Consider the following 24209-nt stretch of genomic DNA (forward strand, 5'->3'; position numbering starts at 1 on the left):
TCTACTAATAAAAAGGGATTTTGCATAGAAGATCCATGATAGAAGAAAACATCCGTGAGCATATTTAAAAAGGTAATTAACAGACATTAAATGATGTATTTCTGCATTAGGAGAGCATGTGATAGCAGCATGACATTTAAAGGAAAGATGCAAGAGACAGAATTAAACAGATTTATCTTGCTTTGTGCTTAAGCAGCTAATTATAATTTAGCTTTCATTAGTGTAAAAATGCTTCATTAGCTGTTGAAGGATAATGATACAGCAACTCCATGTGGTTTGTAAATGGTTTTTTATTAGCAAAATAAGGGAGATGAGTCTACAAAGATTCTCCATCCGTGGAGAACATACACATACATTGACAGTTGTGGCAGTTTTTCTTTATATGAACAGATTCCAGGACCATATTTATATCGCTCTTCTTGGCAAAGTAGTGCTGATCTAAAAATCACAGACCAGGCTCCCTTGACCGTTCTTAATAGTTTCCATCACCTGAATGAAAAGGCGTCATGAATGCATCTCGTATCCAACCCAGGGAATGGCGTCTGAACCTTGAAACATTTCAGACGTCCCTCGCCTTTACAGCCATTATTTCTGTGATTCAGTTTTCCTCTCAACACCAAAAACTTTCCTCCAAAATACATTAAAATATACATTAAAATGTGCCAACCTTGGTCTTTGTACTTTTAAACACTTGAGCGTATTATAAAGCTCAACTTACCATTTTCCGAATGGTTGGGAAGAATGGATATTTTGTACAGTTTAAAAACCAGAACCCCTAGATCTGCGGGGCAAATGTAACAATATACATCTCAGTATTGTACTGCGTGATCGGCCAGCGAGGCCTTCCATTGTCATGGCTTGGTGGGGGGGATGGGAGTAGGGGACTGTGGAGGCTACATGTTGGTCACCATGGAGACCCATGTACCTTTTAGACCAGAGGGAAATCCTCCTCCTCCTCCCGATAGCTCAGTGGTGTGCACATAGAAGATAGCAGGGACACTAACGTATGAAAACGGTTTACCTCTTTATGTTTAGAACAATTCAGCAGGCAACAGAACAAGCATCGGGACTACGACCGCAATAAAAGGCATGCGAAGGCACAAGTACCAACAAACTGGACTCAAAGTCGTACCCCTTTTCTTCCCTTTCGGTTTTGAAGGGGGAAGGAAGAAAAGAAGCATTTCCACCAACAGCGAAGTTTCCTTTTCCAGAGACAGCGGCAGAAGGAACAGCAAAAAACATGATCTCCTCCTCAAAAAAATTTTAATTTTAAAAAAGTGTGCGGAAATTTCTGCGGTGACGTTTTTTACAATGATACAAACATCCTACACAAATGTCGTAACGCTAGTTCAAAAATGTTCCAAGACAAAAACATAAATAAAGCTGTTAAAAGTGGCATATAGTACAGCACTGGTCCGTGACTGATCCTCCCCGACTCTTCTCATCTTCCCCCACCAAAGATGCACAATAAACTGGCTCCACTGCCTGAGGACAGAAGAAGAGGAGAGAGAAAGAAAACCATGAAGGACGTTGAAAGAATGAGGAGGGATGGGTGTGTGAGTCTTTTTAGAAAAGAGAGATTTTGGAGAGCTCGACCTTTCCGCTATCATTTCACAAACATCTATATGGAGCAGAAAATGTATTTAAGCCTCGGATAAAAGAAAGGCACTGATTTCAGCCATTTAATTATGCGTTTGATTATCATGGATTAGTGGTCAAATTCAGCTACGCTCCTCCATGATTCTGAAAGCTTAAGCTGTGGAAACTAACCTTTTTGAAGCCAATTTGTTAAACACATTGGAGAGAGAAAAGCCAGAATGTAGGCACGCACTTAAAGGACCATTGTGAAGGATTTGGAATATAGCATTCATAATTATAGGCGTTTTTTCGGACCAAACTGTTCTGGGTATCTCCCTGAGAACTACATACCTTCAAAGGCTTTTTTCTGTTTCAATTCGCACCGCCAATAGGAACGCTGCAGTGACGTAAGCCAGCCGGCGCCGCACACACACATCTCTAGCTGGTTTGCTACGTTTCACAAGCTCTCTTGGGCTTTTTAGTAATATAAGTAAGGAATAATGTAGAGCGGGACGGTCATTGTTGTGAAATAAACCTACTGCATCACCCTGAAGAGGTTTATTTCACAACAATGACCCGCTAGCTGTACATTATCCCGCTTATTACACAGCTACTTACGTAAAGAAATCAATAATTTGGCACAAAAATGGTCCTCCAGAGTCCGAGATCAGAACTGCGTCCATGGCAACGGTCTGTTATACATAGCAACGGTCTGCTATAAAGAAATAACAGACCGTAGAACGCCGTGATTGACCAATCAGAACCGAGAATTTAACAAAGCCGTGTAATAAGAATAAATAAATAACTTCGAAAGTACCGTTTGCGATTTCAGTTCAATCCGGCTATCGTTCTTCTGCCACTAAATCCTACACACTGGGCCTTTAAGCCAGGCTCCCACGGTTTCCTCGGCAACTCCCACTGCGTCCTGATGATGAACAGTCAATAACGCTGACATGTGCCCTCATCCATGACACAGAGCCACATGTGTTCATACACACATGTGAGCCAGGCAAAAGGGTGCGCTGCGGTCGAGCTCTGGTTGTTAGAAAGATTAAGGAGAGATGATGATGATGGTGAAGAAGAGTTCCTTACCAAGAAAAAAAGGTTATCTTCGTCGTCATTCTCCTCAGAAGAGACCACAGTCTTTCAGGTTGTTCTTGATGATGACGTCGGTGACGGCGTCGAAGACAAACTGCACATTCTTGGTGTCTGTGGCGCAGGTGAAGTGGGTGTAAATCTCCTTGGTGTCCTTCCTCTTGTTCAGGTCCTCAAACTGACACTGGATGTAGGCAGCTGCTTCCTCGTACGTGTTGGAGCCTGGAAAAAGGTACAGAGTCAGGAAGTCAGAACATAGGAAAAGGGATTGAAATTGTATACTTGTATTGTGTTTAGGACTCGGTGACATGGCTGGGCTTCATCCTGCTAACTGGGCATTCGGCTTGTTCTTGTAAAAAGGAGAAACTGTGTGAGCATTTCTTGTCATATGGTTGCATATCAAAGCTGATTGCTTACAGGAGTAGTTAGACAATGGCTCATTCATTACACATGTATCTTGTTTAAACAAAGTCCAAAGTGTAAAATAGAGGGGTTAAACAGGGGTTAGGTGCTGAACTACTTCTTGGCCGGGAGCTGTAACTTCCTGAAATCTCTGTAGGTTGCTTGTCAACTTCATGTAATGTGAAGACGGCAGGAAGATACAACCCTCTCTGACAAACATTTTCTGTAAAATGCTGCCAATCTCACCAGCGTATTCTGGGTAGCAGATGGTCAGAGGACTCTTCTTGATCTTCTCCTCAAACAGGTCCTTCTTGTTGAGGAAGAGGATGATGGAGGTGTCTGTGAACCACTTGTTGTTGCAGATGCTGTCGAACAGCTTCATACTCTCGTGCATCCGGTTCTGAAGGGGGAAAGGAAAAAAGGAAAGATGATCATTGTGTTTCGCCTCGCTGATCCATAAACATGAATTGATTCCAGTAAACAGAGACAAAGTTCCCCGCTGAGTGCGAACACAGAGTGCCTGCTATTATGTTATTCCATGAGTCAGAGGCTGGAGCGCTCACCATCTCCTCGTCCTCAGCCAGCACCAGGTCATAGTCGCTGAGGGCCACGCAGAAGATGATGGCGGTCACGCCTTCGAAGCAATGGATCCACTTCTTCCTCTCAGACCGCTGACCGCCGACATCAAACATTCTGGAGGGAGGAAGGAAGTAAACACGTCATCAGCATACAGACATACAGACACAATACAAGCACTGTTTATGAAACCCAATGGCAAAATAAATGCCGTGGCTCGTCTGGTCTTGCTTCAGTGATGACAGTAAGTGATAGAAAGAAAACAGAAATTCTTTGTCTGTTGTTACTTGAAAACAGTTTTGGTAAAATCTTAACAGTGTAGAGAAAACTGCTTACGTTAAAGTGTTTAATGTAGGGCCACTCTCTATACAAGGCACACCCAAGTGACACATGGTGTATACATCTTCATACATTTCTCACGTTCAGGAACGATTTCTTTCAAGACGAGCAAATCCAACAATGAAGAGCACTTTCAAATCCGATCCCAAAGGGACACTGTATGAAACAATCACATATAACTGCTTGCAGATGTGGCCAACAAAAGCCCCATTTAGCTCCTGTAAAAGCTCCTATTGGTCTACTGAACTGCAAAAGCCCACATCTGGAAATACTAAGGTTTTAAAAAGGCAGGACTGGGGAGGGATTGTTAAAGAAAATAATGGATGTATAATTGGTGCGCAAATAAAAGAAGTAATCACATTTAACTCGTCACAACATGTGAAAGAACGACATCCTTGTTCGTAAGGTCAGCCCCATTTTCATTGTGTTTATCTTCAAAGTCATTAAAGAGGACATGTGATGCTCATTTTCAGGTGCATACTTGTATTTTGGGTTTCTACTTGAACATGTTTACATGATTTAATGTTAAAAAAAACTCTTTATTGTTCTCATACCGGCTGTGCTGTGGCACCTCTATTCACCCTCTGTCTGAAACGCTCTGTTTGAGCTCCTGCCCCGCCCACTCGAAAAGCACGGTCTGCTCTGATTGGTCAAGCTGGCCCACTCTGTTGTGGTTGGTCAACTGAACCAAACTCTTCCGACTCCGCTCCAGCTCTGCTCTAACTAACTTTGTTTGAGAGCGTGCCAAACTAGCCGCTAGGCAGATTTTTAGCAAATGTGTTACGTGGTGACATCACCATGTTACAGAAGAAAAGGAGGGGCTTTAAGCAATGCATTTCAGGCAGTTCAGGAGCAGTGTTTCTGTGGGGGAGAGTAACTCCCTTTGGCGTGGACTTTGGGCTTTGTTACTTTGCAGACATTTTACATGCACAAAAAAACGATATAACATATGACGATATTTACGCCACGCAGACCAAAGTGGACCTTCACAGACACGCGTAATGAATTGGCCTCAAAGGAAAGGGAAAAGGCAGAAAAGCATAATAGGTCCTCTTTAAACTGTTAGAACCATGAAGAAGGAATACTTTGCTTTCGCTCTAACTGGTTAGCCACTGCTGTGTAATTCTTACATTACATAAAGCAATGACTACTTTACAGAAGTACTGTAATGTGTTGTAATACAGCTGTGACAATAATGGTGTGTCATCATGACAGCGTATTTAAGCCGCTGTCTGAAAATCGCAAAAAAAAGACGAACGGAAACCTCAGTAAGGCTTTTTATCTGAGTGTTTATGGACCATATTAAATGTATTTCTCTTCTGTTTTGTGGCCCAACAGTATGAATTTCAATGAGACTGGCATCAGCTACCAAACTTCTGCTATCATGATATCATCAGAGCTGCTGCCTCCACTTCCTGTCTGTATTTTTTTACAGAGGGCCACAACTGAGTCATCGCTGATGCGCACGACACCTTCGCACACTGTGTCACAACATACAGCTGTACATGTACAAGGGGAATTTCTATGGGAGTGAGTGAGTCAGCGACAGGAAGGAAAGCTCATTAAGCCATCGTATGAAAACACTTTGAGGCGAAGCCAGTTGTTACTGTACAGCGGAGGCATTCTCACTTGAAGTGCAGGTCCTTGAATGTGAAGTGCGTCTCCACAATGCCCGTGGTTTTAACCCGAGTCCTCAGGACATCCTGCTGAGTTGGGATGTAGGTGGCCTGGGATATCCTGTCCAAATCGTTCAAGTAGCTGAGAGAAGGACACAAAGAAAAGGACGTGAGGAGGGACAAAAAAAAAAAACATCAAAGAGAAAAAGGAGTGAGAAAGACGGCAGGAGGGGAAACAAAATGTGTCAGAAGTATCAAGTGTGTAACTTCCAGTTGAACAAACAACTCCTGATGCATATCCATATTTCAGACTCTGTTTGAAACCGTATACGTCTTTGTGGAGCAACATCTTACAAGAAAATGAGTTCAGCGTATATCAGATGACACGTTATGTTAAATTAGGACGCAAGTTTTTAGAAATGTGTCATGTCAGTTCCAACAAAAGAGTTTCGACCAAACTTACGTAAAGATAAAAAGCTGAACACGCGGTTAACACAAGATAAGTTACATATTTTGCCTGAGGTAAATTTAGACATGATGGCTTAGTGGTTAGAGCTGTTGCCTCACAGTAAGCAGGGCTTGGTCTAGTTAAGTGAATGAGTTTTTTGTCCCACATTTTGCCAAATACCTGTTGAGATGGATAAGTTTCACTTTCAGTTCAGTTCGCTGTTGGAAAATACTGTAAATATAGCGTACACTTAAACAGAAATACATTTTTTTTTAGGTGAGCCTTTCTTTTAGGAGGCTAAAATACATTTTTCTGCTGCCCCCGTCTACACATTGCTTTGCTCCCGTGCTGGTTCTACTGTCTGCTTCTCCAAACTTGGGGCGTGCCGACCGTCATCTACTGTAGGTAATACATTGACTATGGATAAGTACCTCATACAACCCCACTTCAAAACACCTGAATCATCCCTTTAATGTGAGTTTAATGTGAGTGAGATTGGAGCCTGGTGGTCTATGTGTTGCTGCTTGCAAGCTTTAATATCAGTATAATATGTGTTGTCACTGTATGGGCACATATGCTGTAGTCATACAGGATGTCCCACATAAACCTACATCTTCACACTCTCTGGGTGTATTATGACCCGAGCAAATACCTCAAGGTTACTGCTGATAAATCACAATGGACAGAAAGAGATTAGTGACCTCTAGCCGCTAGCAGACAAACACAAGTAATCTCCCCTTCACGCAAACAAGCCCGTTGTTTGTCTTCCAAAGGTATTAAGTGAAGTAAGAAACACACACGCTTTTGCAATGGTGTTTTCCTATTCATGAAAAAAGCCCCTGGACAGCAGGATTAGAGGAACCAATTAGAAAAAGGCCAAAAGCTCCCTCGGCCTGCGACGTAACCGCTGATGTCTGCTCTGCTGCGGCACGACAAGGCAAATGGCTTTTTTCTCCTAACAACAACAACAGCAACAAAACACAGGAGCTGCCTTGTGGTGATGATATCATTTTGTTTCAACTCCAAGGGCTCTTGCACAATATATAAAAGATTCAGGCTAGTCAAGGAAAAATAATGGAGCAGTTTAGATGCAGATTTTTCCTCTGTGTTGGTGTGATCACTTCTTTTTAAAGCATGTGACAAATGTTCCTGCGCTGAGGTGGAAGGTCAAAGATTAAATTGTCTTTCCAGGCACCGCTCTTCAGGCTCGGTAGAGGAGGGCAAATATTGACAGAGTAAAAGTCCAGACAGATGCATGGTGCTGTAGCTTTCTGCTCTCTGAGCATGGGTGAACGCTGGGACAACTTGTGTTTGGCAAGTTGAGGCGGCAGCTTTCTGCGCGTTTGCAATGGAATGGCAGTAATTTGGGCGTCTGGTCAGCTGATGTGACTTTGTCATTAAAAGTTGTTGACATAAATCGGTGTGTGCAGGACCACCGAGTCTTTTCAGTGACTCAGAATGCTTGGAGAACCATGCAACTGTTACCTAGGCTGTTTATGTGTGTGTGTGTGTGTTTGTGACTCACTATGCTGCCGAGTCATTGAGCTGATATTCGCGGGAGCGGCTGAAGCAGGCTTGAACACCTCCGTCCTTCCACAGCCGCTTAATGACACCGGCCAGCTCTCCCGTCATGAAGCCTTCCTCCGCTGAGCCCGCCAGCACAAACAGCTGCCGTGCGTCGTCCTGGGAGAGGGAGCCGCATGAAAGTCAATATCATAAATCAACCATCAAAGTCATTAGACCACCATTATTATTAACATGAATCTGCGTAAAAATGCCAGTCACAGGTGTTATAAGGACATTTTAGAGCCAGCTGTTGATCAAATGACCAAAATGATTTGTTCTCCTATCTCGTTGTCTTGTGTGCAAGCGGGGACATTTCTCACTTCCTAAGTGCAAAAACATTATGTCGCCTAATTTGACTTGACTTGAAAATATAATTTAACCTTTTTCCACTCCACCCCTCTTTAGCATTGACCTATTTATGTCATTTTTAGGGGTTACAAGGGGTCTTTAGGGGGAGATAAATAGTCAACAGTAGATGTCACATAGAAGTGGTGTACATCATCTGGAAGCTGGGAACCTGAAGGTTAATTTGAGATGCAGCTCAGCACTGTGTGTCAAGTTGTTTTAGTAAAAAAAAAAATGAAATTAATTAATTAAAATAATTTTTGAAAGTGTATAAGGGCTTTGAACATTATTATATAAGTCTGTGATGGCCATTCCCATGCTCTATTATGTCTCTTAAGTTGTTGCAGCAATTTTTGGGTTGATACCATTTGTTACACAGATTTGGTGCTAAATTTAACCATTTTTTACCACTAGAGAATTGATCAAAATGATCAATAATCCATCCAAAATACCATATTAAGACACCAAGACCTTGAGGAACACCATAGAAAAAGCAATGCTGTGATTTAGTTTCAAAAACTTTTGGCATTTGGAGATTTCTGCAAAAATTGCATTTTTCAGCGATTGGATGGCGAGCACTTCTGTTGTGTAAACCGCTCAGAAACCCCCTTATTGTCAATCTAGCTAGGAAAGCCATCCATCCTCTGAATGGTCTAGGTCTCTAGTTTGTGGCTGTAAAGTTTCATGAGGCTGTGATTATCCTAGAGGTCACCACAGGTCATTTTATACAGTGAGGTCAAATTTCAAATATATCCCTACAATGAAATGGCTACTATGGGGATTAACATCATCACACATGAACACAGTTGGGCTCATTGGATCCACAAGAGTCTCAGCTTTACAGTGATACCCAATTTATGTAATTCCAAGACTGTTTAGGGAACCAAGTATGCAGAAATATTCAAATACACCATTTTAGAATAGGCGAAAATAACTTATTTTTGCCCTAAACTGCATGTGATTATGATAAAATGGACATGTCTATAAAGGGGAGACTCGTGGGTACCCATAGAACCCATTTTCATTCACATATCTTGAGGTCAGAGCTCAAGGGACCCCTTTTGAAAATCGCCATGCCAGAAATTTAGCCCAACTTTCGGAAGAGGTTAAATGACTTTTAGACAACCTGAAAAGACCTCTGACTACATTCAAAGACTACTTTCCCAGGAGCGTTTGCTGACAGACTATTCAATGTTAGTACCCGCTTGTTTTTCCAACACCACAAACTCCCTTCGGGTTTCTACTCTAAACCCACCAAATTACTCTCCCCCTCTCTCCGTCACTCACAGCTCTTGCGGCATCTCCGAAGTCGATCTTGAGGCGCCCCATGGCTCTGATGATGGCAATGATGGACTGGATAGTGTTGCTGTAGACCACAGCCTTGTACTGCTTACATTCCTCTTCTGAGTAGCCGGCCTCGTGGATGATCCTGCAGAAAAAAACACGGTCAGCTGTCGAGCCATTTTCCAGCACTGCAAAAAGCTTGTCTGATACAGCAAGAAACAGAAAATAATCAGCTGCAGCCCTACTTCTATCCATAAACTAATTGTTTCAGCTCTACTTGTTAATTGGATCAATTCATTGTTGATTTGGTATTTTCATAGGATTCTGTGATAATCAGAAAATACAGAATATCACTAGACTTATCCTTTCATTATTTAAAAAGTGCATAAAGTAACTTTCACCCGCTAACAATATAAATGTAATCCTTCAGTGGTATCATGCTAGAATATAAGTAAGAGATAATGTACAGCGAGCCGGTCATTGTTGTGGAATGTCGGGGTTTATTTCACAACAATGACCGGCTAGCTGTACATTATCCCGCATATTACACGACTGCTTACTTAAGAAATCAATAATTTGACACAAAAATGGTCCTCCAGAGTCCGACATCAGAACTGCGCCCATAGCAACGGTCTGTTATACATAGCAACGGTCTGCTATAAAGAAATAACAGACCGTAAAACCCCTTTATTGACCAATCGGAATAGAGCATTCAACAAAGCTGTGTAATAAGTATAAATAATGTCCTTAAATCAGACAGATGCAGTACCACAATATCTCTCAGCACACTGGTGTTCCAGTGGATTTATGACTGTTCATGTTGAGTAACATTTCTACCGGAACAGTGTTGTCACAGCTCTGCTCATCATTCACCGGTAAAGAGACAATAAAAAAAAAAAATATCACAGCTGAACAGCTGCTTAGAAATGTATAAGTGAAATGCATCTGACACGTGTATTTCTGCTGATTGATGAGTATCCATCGGGGTGCTTATGAAAAAATGTAATTCATATGTAGGAGCCAGGCGGCATGTGGATGATGTATAGGCAGAGTTTAATACTAATGTATTCTGCTGGGTTGTCATCATGATCCATTATGCACGGTACCTGTTTGTGATGCGACTCATAGAGCGTAATATCACCCAGAGAGACGCCATAAAAGCATGATTGGTGTTTGACACTGTTTGTGTTGTGGGAAATGAATACTCTCTGTGTGCCATTATATGCACATCTGATGAGACAAGTCATTGTTTATACACTGGATGAAAAAAATAAAAATTGTTTTGATTGTTCAGATGCAACAGAAGACAAAATGAACTCACTTCATCTGCTTGACGATTGTACTTTTCCCTGATTCACCAGCACCTGGAGAAGACAGAGAAGACAAAGAGGTTTATTGGAGAGTGTAAATATTTCAGGAGGTTAATGTTGCCTGTAACGAGCCGAGTGTTTTCTCTTTCATCTTTTAACCCCTTACGTCACCCAGCTCACTTCCTTTATTTGCACATTTCCGAGGAAAGCACTTACAATGCTTCCATACAATGATCAACAACAAGCAACCAGGAAAAAACCTGAGCATAACCACCAAAGGAGAACTGAGAAACATGAGTGTGTTCATGACGTCGGTGTTTAAAGGGGACAGCTCATGCTCATGTTCATGTTCATACTTGTATTTTAGGTTTCAATTAGAACATGTTTACATGCTTTAATGTTCAAAAAACACATTATTTTTCTCATACTGACTTTCTGAATATACCTGTATTCACTCTCTGTCTAAAATGCTCCGTTTTAGCGCCTGTCTCTTTAAGCCCCGGATTTGACTACATAGCGAACACCACTGTGAAGCTACAGAATGATATAACAACTCAAAAAACTCAGACCAACCCGACGTGAAAACGCAAATGGCCCCATCTAGTGCCATTTGTTGTAAGAGTAACGTATGTACATTGGAAGTTGCAGTTTGTGCAGAAATAAATGATGCAGCTCTTTAAGACAAACAGAGGTTTCCTGGGTCTTGTTTCCCGGCTGCTGAGTGGAGTGACGGGGGTTAACTCGGGAACGAATAGCGTTACCGACTCCGGTCCATGCAGGAAAAGTTAACACAGTGGTTTGTCCATTCTGGGCTACTGTAGAAACATGGCGGTTCTGTGAAGAGGACCCGCTCCCTATGTAGAACGGCTCATCCTAAGCTAACGAAAACACAACGATTCTTAGTTTCAGGTGATTATAGACTAAAGAAAACATCCTGTTCCACACTGTTCCTTTAAAAGGAGTCTGGTTTGGCCTCTGCTCCAGTTAGTTCCTGCCTAAAAAACTGATTAGTCAATTTCAATGGGTTCGGTCAGATGACTTGTTTTGTGATAGAGCTTGCTCTACTTTAGTGTTACTGAATCTATTGTATTAGGGAACTGTGTGTTTGGAAGTTTATCAGCAAAATCATCAAATAAGGTTCTTGGTCTTAACGTGGTGCCCAACCAACCACATAAAACAGATTATTATTGACAGTGTCGTGAAGTGACGAAAAACATGCCGTCACCTCAGGATGTGAGGACACTCGGCGCCGGCGACTAATTAGATTGACGGTGGTGTAGCTGACCGATGAGACAATACTATGAGGAAGAGAGCAGGGGGGGTCGGGTGGGGAGAGCATACCGTCGGCACGCCTTTTGCTTTCACAAACGTCACGGCGCCATGACAACTGCTCTCGTTATACCCAGGACATCTCTAGTGTGAGGCCCGCAGTCACCTGAGGAGGCTTTGTGGTTGTGAGCATGACATGTTTGGCCTCCACTGGGACCATTATGTATTATGCATCTGCTGCTCTTTTTCCTCTACTGTAACCAGTCACTTGGAAAGTGCCCTTTTGTAAAAAATGATTTACAAATCAAAGCCATCTGTGATGCGTCCTCACAAACCACATTCATTAGACTCTTGTCCTCTAATGCATATTACTGTAAACTACATTAGATCTACTAATGTGCACTCAGTGTCCTCGTATTACAGACTTACAGGGAGGTTATGGCGAGGCAATAGGCCAGTTGTCACTGACGTAGCGCTCCTCTGCCATATTTCAAGCCACTTGAGAGTCGCTATTCGCCGAGTAAACACCCCCGACTTCTCTCTTGGCTCTAGAAACCGAATAAGAGGAAGTGGAATCATATCACGAAGTCTACCGCTATCTCTGACCTCGTGATGCTGTCAGCGGAGACAAGATGGTTTGCTCTTGCATAATAAATCATCTGCCCAATCTAGTTCCACTTTCCTTCATGTTGCAAAAACAACAAAAAAAAAGACACTAGTTGAGCCTGCTTCACGCTGTAAGTAACAGCTCCCTCCTGATATATATATATATTTTTTAAATGAAGACATAAATATGCTGCAGTGTGCACACTATCTGTCTGCATTCCTACAAACTTCCCCTCAGCAGTAACTGCATGCTGATAGTACAGCCCTGGCACTTCACCTTCAGGATAATTGGATGTGATTCACCTGAGGACACATTATTTTAATTACGTGTCACCACTCGGGTGCCAGAGAGCCCTGGAGGAAGGGAGGGAGGGGGGGGGGGGTGACGGTACCGTGGCAGCTCCCTGTGCTCTGAGGCCAAACACTGGCTGTGTGAATCCCTGTGAGACTTGAACACAGACGGAAAGATACCGGCTGGCCGGTGAGCTGGCACAGTTGCACCTCTCTCGGCATGCCCAAGAGCCATTTTCACAATGCCACAGACACTTCACATACCAAACGCGGTGGCTATCAATGTGGGACGCAGGAAAATCCACTTAAGGCGGGCTATGAGCTCACACTAACGTTCGAGGTAGCCTCCTTATAAAGGAAACTTTTAGCTATCCCTAGTTGTTTGACTTCTGTGTAGGCATGTTCCTAATGACTAATTTCCCTGACGTTTAAACTTAGGCCTTGTCGACACGTACACAGGTATTTTTTGTAAACGTCCACACCCAAAGGTCAAAGGTTTTAGGTCAGGTTAGGTTTAGCTTTTGTAAAACTCTGGACAGGATGAAGATTTTTTTTTTTTAGCAGACAGGGAAAAAATTAGTTTTTGGCTTGTAACATCAGAGTGTGTGTCATTTTCTCTTTTGTGAGATGTCAAAAATGAGGTGACATGTCGTGCAAGGGCGGCATAAATACATCCATGAACGGCAGACTTGGCCAAATAACCTGCTAACAGGAGTATGTACATGTTTACACATAAATGTACAGTTACTCTTCCACTATATTGAGGAACAGAGGCGTTAGACAGTTATCGACAGCAGCTTTAAAAAAAAAAAAGGTAAGGGTGGAAAAAGAATTACGATTCATTAATTTCTTTCTTTGATTTTAAAATTGATTTTTTAATGCCAGAATCGATATATTTGCTTCATTTGAGTCTATACGGACGTAGCAGGAAGTTACCGCTTTTATTGTTGTAGTCTGAGTAACGTGACGTCACATCCGTTCCGTATCCTTCAACCAAAACAAACAGCCGCCGGCCGCAGCGAGCCTTTATTCTTTGATTTTTTTTGGGTTGCTGGAAAGAATTTAATAAGTAATTCCTGACAATGACTGATATATTTGACTTCAGGACATCTCTGACTACATACATGCTGAAAATCAAACATTTTTACTGTATTAATTTAGAGAATTTTCCAAAGTAAAAGTCCCTAAAAGTGTATGATTTGACTTTTTTCCATGGTCTAGTGTTAAAAAAGTTAACAAAAATCACAATAAATTGTAATATCGAATCAAATCAGCACCCATGTATCAAGATAGCTAACTTTGAGGAAGTTTTAGTGAACTGTTGCTTAAATTAAATGGAAAGGATCATGTGCTTCACATCGGTTGAGAAATACTTGAATGTTGTAATGACTTTGTAAATAAACAGTGACGTTTGATGAATCATCGTGGGAATCTACAGTAATTATGAAAAATGTAGTGGCAAGTTGTGTCAGAGAAATCTTTTGCCTTTACTGTTCATAGTACAGAACCCTCATAGAAACACCAGTTTACAGAAATTGAAACCAGTGGCACAACTACTATGGTAATAAGTCTACTAACTCTAATGGTTAAAATTGGACGAACACCAGAAATTCAGTGTCTGAGTCTTCAGTATTATCGATGAGACGTGAGCTCTGAGCTTATGTAAGTGACTCAGCTCTGGCCTCTCTACACCAGTGATATCATGAGGGTGTGGACATGTCAAAGCCTCTAGGCCTGAGGAATACAAAACACAGAGTCGTCCTGACTTTGACTCACACACACACATAGAAAAACCTTTAAGGGTTACATGGCACCACGTGCCTGACCTATCGGTCCTCATGCAGAGTCATGTTACACACCCACAGCTTTGATACACCCACCCTAAAACAGCCACAGACTCCAAACCACTGGAACAGCTGTTTTCTGTTTCTGGCGGTTCAAACTATTTTAGGAAAATCCGAGCTAACCAGCCTTCCAGTGAAAACGGAGGGTGTTTTTTTCTTCTTCGACCACAGAGAACAGAGACGTTTCTATCTACCAACCGCAAACACATCTTTTCTCTTGAAACTTCCCCTTGGTTGAGCTGCCCAACGCAGCGAGGACGGGGATTTATAACAATGGCAGTATGGAAACAAATGTGATTAAAATGGCTACCATGCCTGGGCCTTCTCCACTTATAGATTAACCAGATGTTGCTGGAGATGAGAATTAGCAATGGGTTCTTGCATTCCAACCAAGTTAAAGTTAATATAAATGCCTCTTTTTCAGGACTTTTTTGGACATTTTGGACTGAAAACACGGTTGAGTTTGTGGCTAAAGAGTATAGAAGCAAAGAGACGAAACTTCTGTGTTTTTTTTACAACAGCCGCAGCCGCCATTTTGGACTGAAAACGCTCATTATATTTTTAGTATTTTAGTGTTGAACACAGGCCATTTCAGTAGTGTATGACATTAGAAGAGAAATTAGTTAGAATTTTGTTTAGGCAGACGTTTTACTGGCGTCTGGTAGTCGCTTTCAGTCCATAAGAAATCCATTGGTACCAACCATGTCATACTAGCTTGTCGCTAAATAACGCACCAAATTCAGGCTAAATTTTGGCGAGGAAAAACTGTCATGGACATTTTCAAAGGGGTCCCTTGACCTCTGACCTCAAGATATGTGAAAGAAAATGGGTTCTATGGGTACCCACGAGTCTCCCCTTTACAGACATGCCCACTTTATGATAATCGCATGCAGTTTTGGGGCAAGTCATAGTCAAGTCAGCACACTGACACACTGACTGCTGTTGTTGCTTGTTGGGCTGCAGTTTGCCATGTTATGATTTGAGCATATTTTGTAATGCTAAATGCAGTACCTGTGAGGGTTTCTGGAGAATATTTGTCATTGTTTTGTGTTGTTAATTGATTTCCAATAATAAATATATACATACATTTGCATAAAGCAAGCATATTTGCCCACTCCCATATTGATAAGAGTATTAATACTTGACAAATCTCCCTTTAAGGTGCATTTTGAACAGATAAAAAATGTGTGATTAATCACGATTAACTATTTGAATCGTCTGACAGCCCTCATCAATATACATTCTTTTGCGAGGGGGTTTGGCAGGCTATAGCCCAACACATCCACATTTAGGGGAGCAGTCCAAGGACTTGAGGAGGGCTTGGCACAATGTGCAAACCACATTAGTGATGCCACATTAGCAGCAGGAGCCCAACACCATCCACCTCCCTCTCTCTCACTGTGTGTTTTCCACTCTTACTCCGTCATCCCTCTTCCTCTTTTATATTCTCTGTGCCTCCTACAGTCATTTTCCCATTATGATATATTCTTTCTCTCACTCACTATCCAATTCCTCTTTTTCCCCCCCCCCTCTCTGACAGGGGGGGATTTAAGTATGAGTCACTCATGAAGGATTCCAGGAGCCTCCGAGCAGCGCTACCCACCAGGGGGAAATGACCAGAGGGATCGATCTGCCGACAAGCAGGTCGATAGCTAAAAGATTGTTTCCCACACACACACTGGCACAGACAGAACTATTCACAGAGATGTCTAATGATGCTTACAGCGATACTGGAATGCGAACAATTTAGCTTCTCTCATGTTTATTGTCTTTAAGATGATGCACTACATGTTTGGCAATGTCGGTTAAAAAATATGGCAACATTAAAAAGAGAACAAATGTTAGATAAAGGCTAAGGATTATTAATAATATCTTCCCACCGTTGCATGCCAGCTATAGAAAGAGTAATTAGGCTGAGGAGATTGTAATCTATTTTAGCATGTAGATATGAATAGTAGGATAATTAGGTCCTGGAGATGATGGAAATAAAACGAGAGCCAAAGAAAGAGCGAAATGAGAAATATGTTCAGGGGGAAAAAAAAAAATCCCTCTCTCTCTACAAAGACACCTGCCAGCTAGTTTGGATTCGACTCACAGAGATTCAAATCATTTTCATGCAAATCGGGGGGGGTGTTACGTCAGCGTAATGATTTCACGTCAGCGACAGCGAGCACACATAAGCCTGTGATTAACATTTAAGACAGAGGAGGTGAACGAATGAACCTGCCACTCAGAGGGTTTGCTGTGTATACACAAATATCTGTTTGGTAGGGGTCACCTCCGTGTGATACACAAGATGTTTTTCTTCTAGTAGCATATCTCTACAACCCCCCTGCCAGCCTTTCACTGCCAAGCCACATGTTTTGCTGACTATTTTATCTCTGTTGACAGGGTGTGTTTAGAGAAACTCCAGAATTGCTTGCTTACTCCAAAACAGTATCTATTCAGTGACTGTTTATAACCGCAAGGTAAACAACTCCGAACTGTGGCCTCTCTCTGCAGCAGAGCTTTTTCATTTTTAATGCTTTTAGTCATTAGCTAGTGTTCTCCTCTTACAGCCCTTTCTCCCGCTGTCCCAGCCTGCCCGTGTGTCACTTCAGGCGGGTAACCTGAAGAGGCTGATTGGATCAAACACAAACGGCAGGAAACGGCGCCGAGGCGGCCACGCACGGGGGGCCACACGACCTCGCTGGCATGCAACTGTCACGCAGGGCCCGGGACGATACACTGATCTACTGATTCGATACCATCACGATACTTGATGCTGATTCGATATTACGATTTTTTTGTTAACTTTTTTAACACTAGACCATGGGAAAAAGTCGAATCATACACTTATAGGGACTTTTATTTTGGAAAATATTGTAATTAATACAGTAAAAATGCTTGATTTTCAGCATGTATGTAGTCAGAGATGTCCATAAGTCAAATATATCAGTCATTGTCAGGGATTATTTATGAAAATCAAAGAAAACATACATTTCCCTCAGAAATTAGTGGTATTTTCTTTCTGATTTATAAAAGACATGTAATGCTTTATACTTCTGGTGAATATAATCCAATCAATCTTATTTCCATATAAGTATTTTGTATATACAGTTCCCTTTGTTAACACCTTATTTTGAAAACCGCACGTGTATACTTCCACTAACTTCGCAAAGTCCGTCGCTAGCTCTCCCGTCAGCTCCGTTCACTTTATTTATCCATGGTCAGCTCCATCGGGACTGTTTAAATGCATTTAACATAAATGTCAGTATATGGGTGCTCTACAGTTGTAGCGTCAACCGATTTGACCACGGAGATGAGAGTGAGGGCTGGCTTGACCGCACGTTACCGCAATACGATAACGTTTCCGTTCCGTGACAGAGTTAGCTTCAGCTTCAGCCGTGATGTCTAGCTCTGCTTTTCCTGGCAGTGTGTGAAACCCAAAGTGTTTCCATACTTTACTGGATGTGTAGTTTTTACCACCTTGGATTTAACATGTGAGGGTGCAGGTCGCATCCATGCAGAACCTTCGTGTTGTTGGGTTTTGGCTCGCAGCAGTTTTGTTTTGGTTGACGGATATGGAACGGATATGACGTTGCGTTACTCAGACTACAACAATAAAAGCGGTAACTTCCTTCTACCTGAGCAAAGACTCAACTGAAGCTAATATATCGTTTCTGGCATTAAAAAAATCTATTTTAAAGTCGTAAAAAAACGCGATACATACTGTAGGTGAATCGATTATTTTTCCCACCCCTACTGTCACGATGGCTATTCTACCAAAAACCAGAGTGGTTAAATGGCTTGTGTCGCAGCAAAGTGAAGGCTGATGAAACCTCATATTCCACCCTACAGCAGCATAGCAGAAACTTGACCTAACTTGCTCGCTTCAATCAGCAAGCCCCATCTGGCCTCCAAGCACCTGAGGAATTTGGTCTATCTTTAGAGACAAAATATGTACATACGTGTTCAAACAAAGCAATACCAACGACACACAACATGTTATATATATATTAAGGGTGGGAAAAAAATCGATTCACCTATGTGTCACGCTTTGTTTTTAACGATGACGGGAGCGACAGACTTGGCGAAGTTCGCAGAAGTATACTGTGACTACGTCCGGTTTTCAAAATAAGGTGTTGACAAAGGGAACTGTATATACAAAATACACATATGGAAATAAGAGTGATTGGATTATATTCACCAGAAGTATAAAACATGACATGTCCCCTATAAGTTAAAAAGAAAATACCAAAAATTAATTTAGAGATTTTCCAAAGTAAAAGTCCCTATAAGTGTATAATTCAACTTTTTCCCATGTTATAGTGTTAAGTGAACAAAAATCGCAATAAATCATAATATCGAATGGCAATACCTGTAGAATCGCAATACATATCGTGATAGTACCCAATCAAGAGATAGGTGTATTGTTCCAGCCCCAATATATATATATCCCAAGAAATGCAAAGAGAGATGTGTGATACAATACGAATGAGAATGGTAGAAAAAAGTGTTACGCAAAGAACGTGAAGTAATGTTTATCTTGCTCTGGCTCACAAATCTGTCCACAAAATCCACTAACAGCACTTATTCTGTGCCTTGTGTCAGATGTTTGCCTCATATTGGTATTGGCTTCAGCCTCCGTGTCCTGGTAACCCACATACCATGTGTGTGCATGTCAACATTTCCCAAAGCTAGCCACCTAAGGGCTTGATGGAAATGTTCTTCACCTACGGCCTCTATTTGTAAGGATAACAGTGTTTCCCCACATGTAAGTAATGCCTTAAATTTACACATGGCTGCTTTCTAAAAGCAAGCAGCCGACGAAATACATGTAATGAACGCAAGAAATTAGGACTGTGCCATTCATAATACATTCCCCGTGGTTGATTTTAAAGAGATATATCAATTTACCAAAATAATAGCCTGTGGTGGATTCTTAGGCCCTAACATAAGGAGGGTTTGAAAATGGTTTGGTACACAAAAGGTCAGTCAAAATTGGACACTGCTGAGAGTAATGAAAGGGTCATGAGGCCACTATATCTCCATCAGCGTGTCCTGTCACACAGCTGCTTACTTATTAAAGTTGATCAATGGCTATTTAGTTTAAATGACTGCTATTTTAATGTGAGGCATCTAACTAGAACTAGCACTTTATTATTATATGTAATTTTCTGCATTTGTTGCGCAATATGCTTCACACATCTATGTATGTTTCTTAATGCTGGTGTGTGAATTTATTTATTTTTATTTTTTCAGAAATTTAAAAAATACATTTATATTTTATCATTTGTATTTATTTATTATATTTGTATTTTATTATTTACCTTTTTTCCTTATTTAAATTTATTTCTCATTATCACTACTATTTATTTATTTATTTGTATTCATAAATTTTAAAATTTATTTTACTATATTTTTTAATCTATCATTTTTATTCATCTATTCATATTTTTTATTTTATTATTATACTTCTTTTTCTTCTCCTTTGTTTTTGTATAGTTTGTTTCTACATTTACAGTTATTATCCGTTTTATGTACACATTATTTTATTTGTTGTGGTTTAGGTTGTTGTATGAAACAATAAAAAACATGATTAAAAAACATTTTCACACACTGTCTGCATTATTGTCGGTAAAAACTGTTTTATATTATACTCTGCTTAAAGTCATTTCTTCTCATCAACAGAGAATATATTAAATATATATAAAACATAAAAAGCATCCCTGTAAACTATATGTAAGCTGTTCAAAAACAAAAAATAACAGCAGGTCGACAGTACAAATGTGACTTTTAATACCAAAATAACTTCAAACGAGGCATCCTGGTTACCTAGTGTAACTGCAATGTCCCTGATTTGATTACATGTCATTCTCATTTTCTGTCACATTATTTATTTATTTGCACTATTTGTATTGTTTACAACTTCCAGAACACTTGACTTGTATGTAGACATTTTATTTTATTCTGATTTTATTGTTGGTCATTGTTGCTTTTTATGAATATTTACATATACACCTATATTTTCACTACTTGTTTAAATAACAGTCCTGGCTATTCCTCACCTTTATTTGTTCAGCCTTGTTGTCCTAGCTGTTCAGTGGAAGTACATTGAGATATGTCTTATTATTGAACTTGAGATGAGAAGACAACAAGGTGTCAAACACAAGAAAAATGTAGAAGAACAATCCCTTTAGCCTCTCATTAGTCTCAACATTGAATTTAAAACCAGGGATTGGACTTTTAAACACCTCAAAATGACTGGACCCAACAAAGTTTTGTCACATTGAGTCAGGCCTGGGCCCCTACTGTGTCATAAGCCTATTTTCACTGCATTGCACTGGACTAGACGAGAGGAAATGTGCCATTGTTGAATGGATTTAGTCAATACAAATGGTCTATAGAGGAGGCTGAATGGATTTAAAGCCAACAGCAGGGAAAAAGAAACTTGCCATGTATGTAATTCTGACTGAAAATTTGAATAAAACGAATTAAACACAAATTGGCGTTGTGTTTTTGATAATTTGGCGTGTAATGTTTAGTATTTCTGTTTGGAAATAACATTATGTTGTGTTTAGTGACCATCTGACTACATAAATGCTGTAAACCAAACATTTTTACTGTATTAATTTAGAAATTTTCCAATGTAAACATAAAAAAGTTAACAAAAATCGCAATAAATCGGAATATAGAATCACAATACATATCGAACCGGCACCCAAGTATCGTGATTGGGAGATAGTCAATACAAATGGTCTATAGAGGAGGCTGAATGGATTTATAACCAACAACAGGTGGGAAAAAAAAGAAAAAAAACTTGCCATATATGTTATTCTGACTGAAATTTTGATTAAAATGAATTAAAACACAAGTTAAACACAAATTGGTGTTGTGTTTTGTCATATTTTGGCTTGTAACTTTAGTGTCTCCATTTGGAATTAACATTATGTTGCGTTTAGTGACCATCAACATTTTTACTGTATTAATTTAGAAATTTTCCAAAGTAAACATCCATACAAGTGTATGATTACATTTTTTCCCATGCTCTAGTGTTAAAAAAGTTAACAAAAATCGCAATAAATCGTAATATCAAATCGCGATACTTGCGGAATCGCAATATCGGCACCCAAGTATCGTGATTGGGAGATAGGTGTATCGTCCCATCCCTAGTATATGTCCCAAGAAATGTGTTTCAGAGGAAATGTGCAATTGTTGAATGGATTTAGTCAATACAAATGGTCTATAGAGGATGATGAATGGCTTTAAAGCCAACAACAGGTTAAAAAAGAAAGAAAAAAACTTGCCATATATGTAATTCTGACTTAAAATTGGAATAAAATGGATTAAAACACAAGTTAAACACAAATTTGTTGTGTTTTGTCATATTTTGGCTTGTAACTTTAGTATCTCCATTGGGAAATAACATTATGTTGCGTTCAGGGACCAGAGTTGACGGTTAACTGGAGAGTACGCTCGCGATGCGGAATTGAAACTCCAGTTAACACTTCTCTCAACTAACACCACCATTTAAAAAACTGACCGTTAACCAGTAAACGAACATTCGCTCAACCCCCTCTTTGTGTACTGTAAAGCTCCCAACTGCTGTGGGCGAACACACACAGCGAAGTTCGCCCCACCGAACCGAACCCCATCATCATCTTACCGAGCAGCAGCAGCTTGACCTCCCTGGCCGCCTTCTCTCCGTCGTCCCGCAGGTTCCTGTCGATCATTTTACTGCGCTCCACCGCCGCCTTGTCCTCGGTGCTCAGCGTGCATCCCATCTTCGATCCTTCAGACCCCAGACGGTGTAAAAAAAAGAGCTAAAATACCCACATTAAATGGTTAAAACTAGCCTTCGCCCCGCTCACACACACGCCCTTTTTTTTTTTTTTTTTAAATGACAGGCGATCGATGTGTTCAGAAAGGGGGACAAAAAGGGAAGCGGTTTTTAAGATGTAATATGGCGTTTCTTCTCCCGTAAGCGGTTAAAATCCTCCTCGGAAAGAGGGAAAGATGTGTTTGATAGTGAAACAATTCCTTAGTGATGTCTCCTCCACCCGTTCGCCTCCATTCGCTGCGGCGGTGACTGCTGGTGTTGTATGTGGAGCTTCGACTGAGAGCTTCGACTGAGAGAGCTGCTGCTCTGTGGAGCTCCAACAGCAGCATCAACAGTCACACTTCCGGTCTGATTCTTCAAAATAAAAGGTGTCATTTCCCACAAACCTAATATTAAAAAAAGACTAAAGATTTATTTTATTCATTTAACTATTTTCTATTTATTTGTAATTATTTCTTATCATCATAACTATTTATTTATTTATGTACTTATTTATTTATATTTATATTTATTATTATTACCTTTTTCTCTCCTTAGCTTTTTAATAGTTTGTTTTTAATTAACAGTTACTATCTGTTATATTATATTATAAAAAGAACATATGGTTGTGTGAGTTCACTTTATCGCTCAATTAATTGTTTTACTTTTCAAGTCAGAAAAAGAATAATTTCTCAGTTGATACTACCTATTATTGATTATGCTGACATTGTCTATCAAAACACCTCTGACACCTACCTTAGGCCCCTTAATGTTGTATATAATTCTCTTTGTAGATTTGTCTTGAGGTGTCCATATAGAACTCACCATTGTTCCATATAAGAATCACTTAATTGGTTGCAGCTGAAATCTAGAAGGCAATTTCACTGGGTTCAGTTTATTTTCAAATGTGTTTATTTTAATTGTCCTTCCTATTTGAAACAGTTTTTGGTTCCATGTAGATCTTCATATTCACTCAGATGCAGGTCATTCCAATATAAAGCTCCTCAGTTTATTTGTGCTATATATAAACTGAAGACAAACTGTTGCAATTGTTCTTTATGCTGATGTAATTGATTTAAATATGGTCATTGTATCAAATGTTTCTTGTATAACAGCAGAGGGCTGATGGGGGTCTGGGTGGGAGATGGTGAGCAAGCTGTCTGTATCTATGTATTTGCAGTGTATGTTTGTTATGTAATGCTGTTTTGTCTGCATGTGTTTTGTATTTGTGTCTATAGGACCCCCTCGAAAATGAGATGCTACATCTCAAGGGGCTATCCTATCCTTTCAATAAATAAATTCATATAAATATGTACATATTATTTTATTCGTTGTGGTTTAGGTTGTTGTAGTCTTTTTTCATAAGGAGACAATAAAAAACATGATTAATAAAAAGACTAACATCTGATATAAGTATGTGCTGGGAATCTGGTATGTGTGCATTTATTTGATTAATTAATTAATTTATTTTTATTTATTTTTATTCATAAGTTAAAAAATTACTTTTATGATATTTTTAGGTTGTTGAAGTCTTTTTTTCTTAAGGAAACAATAAAAAACATGATTAATACTTTCACTGGATGATTATAAGTCTATTATGTGCAGTTCTTACAGGTAAAAAAAACCCAAAGTAAACACAATTCTGACGCTTTTATTTTGGAGGTAGACGCCCAAACCGGAAACGTCTTGACAAAGGGATGCAATTCAAACCTGCACACCCACAGCTTTACTCACCAGTACTCAAATAAATACTCACAATTTCACTTTATTGGCTACAGCATGTGCCTTTTATTTTGATATACAATAAATATAATATTTTTTTACATTGTGAGTATTAGT

The 24209-nt window shown here is 40.1% G+C and overlaps 1 protein-coding gene across 1 annotated transcript; it reads right to left on the reverse strand.

The window, feature by feature from the left end:
* Positions 1-272: 272 nt before the first annotated feature.
* On the reverse strand, positions 273-22718 carry gnai1 (guanine nucleotide binding protein (G protein), alpha inhibiting activity polypeptide 1). Its single transcript, XM_037760720.1, has 9 exons — positions 22218-22718; positions 10571-10613; positions 9253-9394; positions 7580-7737; positions 5620-5748; positions 3639-3768; positions 3322-3475; positions 2671-2895; positions 273-1485 (listed from the first exon to the last, which is right to left on the reverse strand). Exons 1-8 carry the CDS (start codon positions 22333-22335, stop codon positions 2705-2707), a joined length of 1065 nt encoding a protein of 354 aa, XP_037616648.1. The 5' UTR covers positions 22336-22718; the 3' UTR covers positions 273-1485; positions 2671-2704.
* Positions 22719-24209: the final 1491 nt, after the last annotated feature.

This window comes from Sebastes umbrosus, chromosome 23, assembly GCF_015220745.1.
Source record: "Sebastes umbrosus isolate fSebUmb1 chromosome 23, fSebUmb1.pri, whole genome shotgun sequence".
NCBI classification, from domain to species: domain Eukaryota; kingdom Metazoa; phylum Chordata; class Actinopteri; order Perciformes; family Sebastidae; genus Sebastes; species Sebastes umbrosus.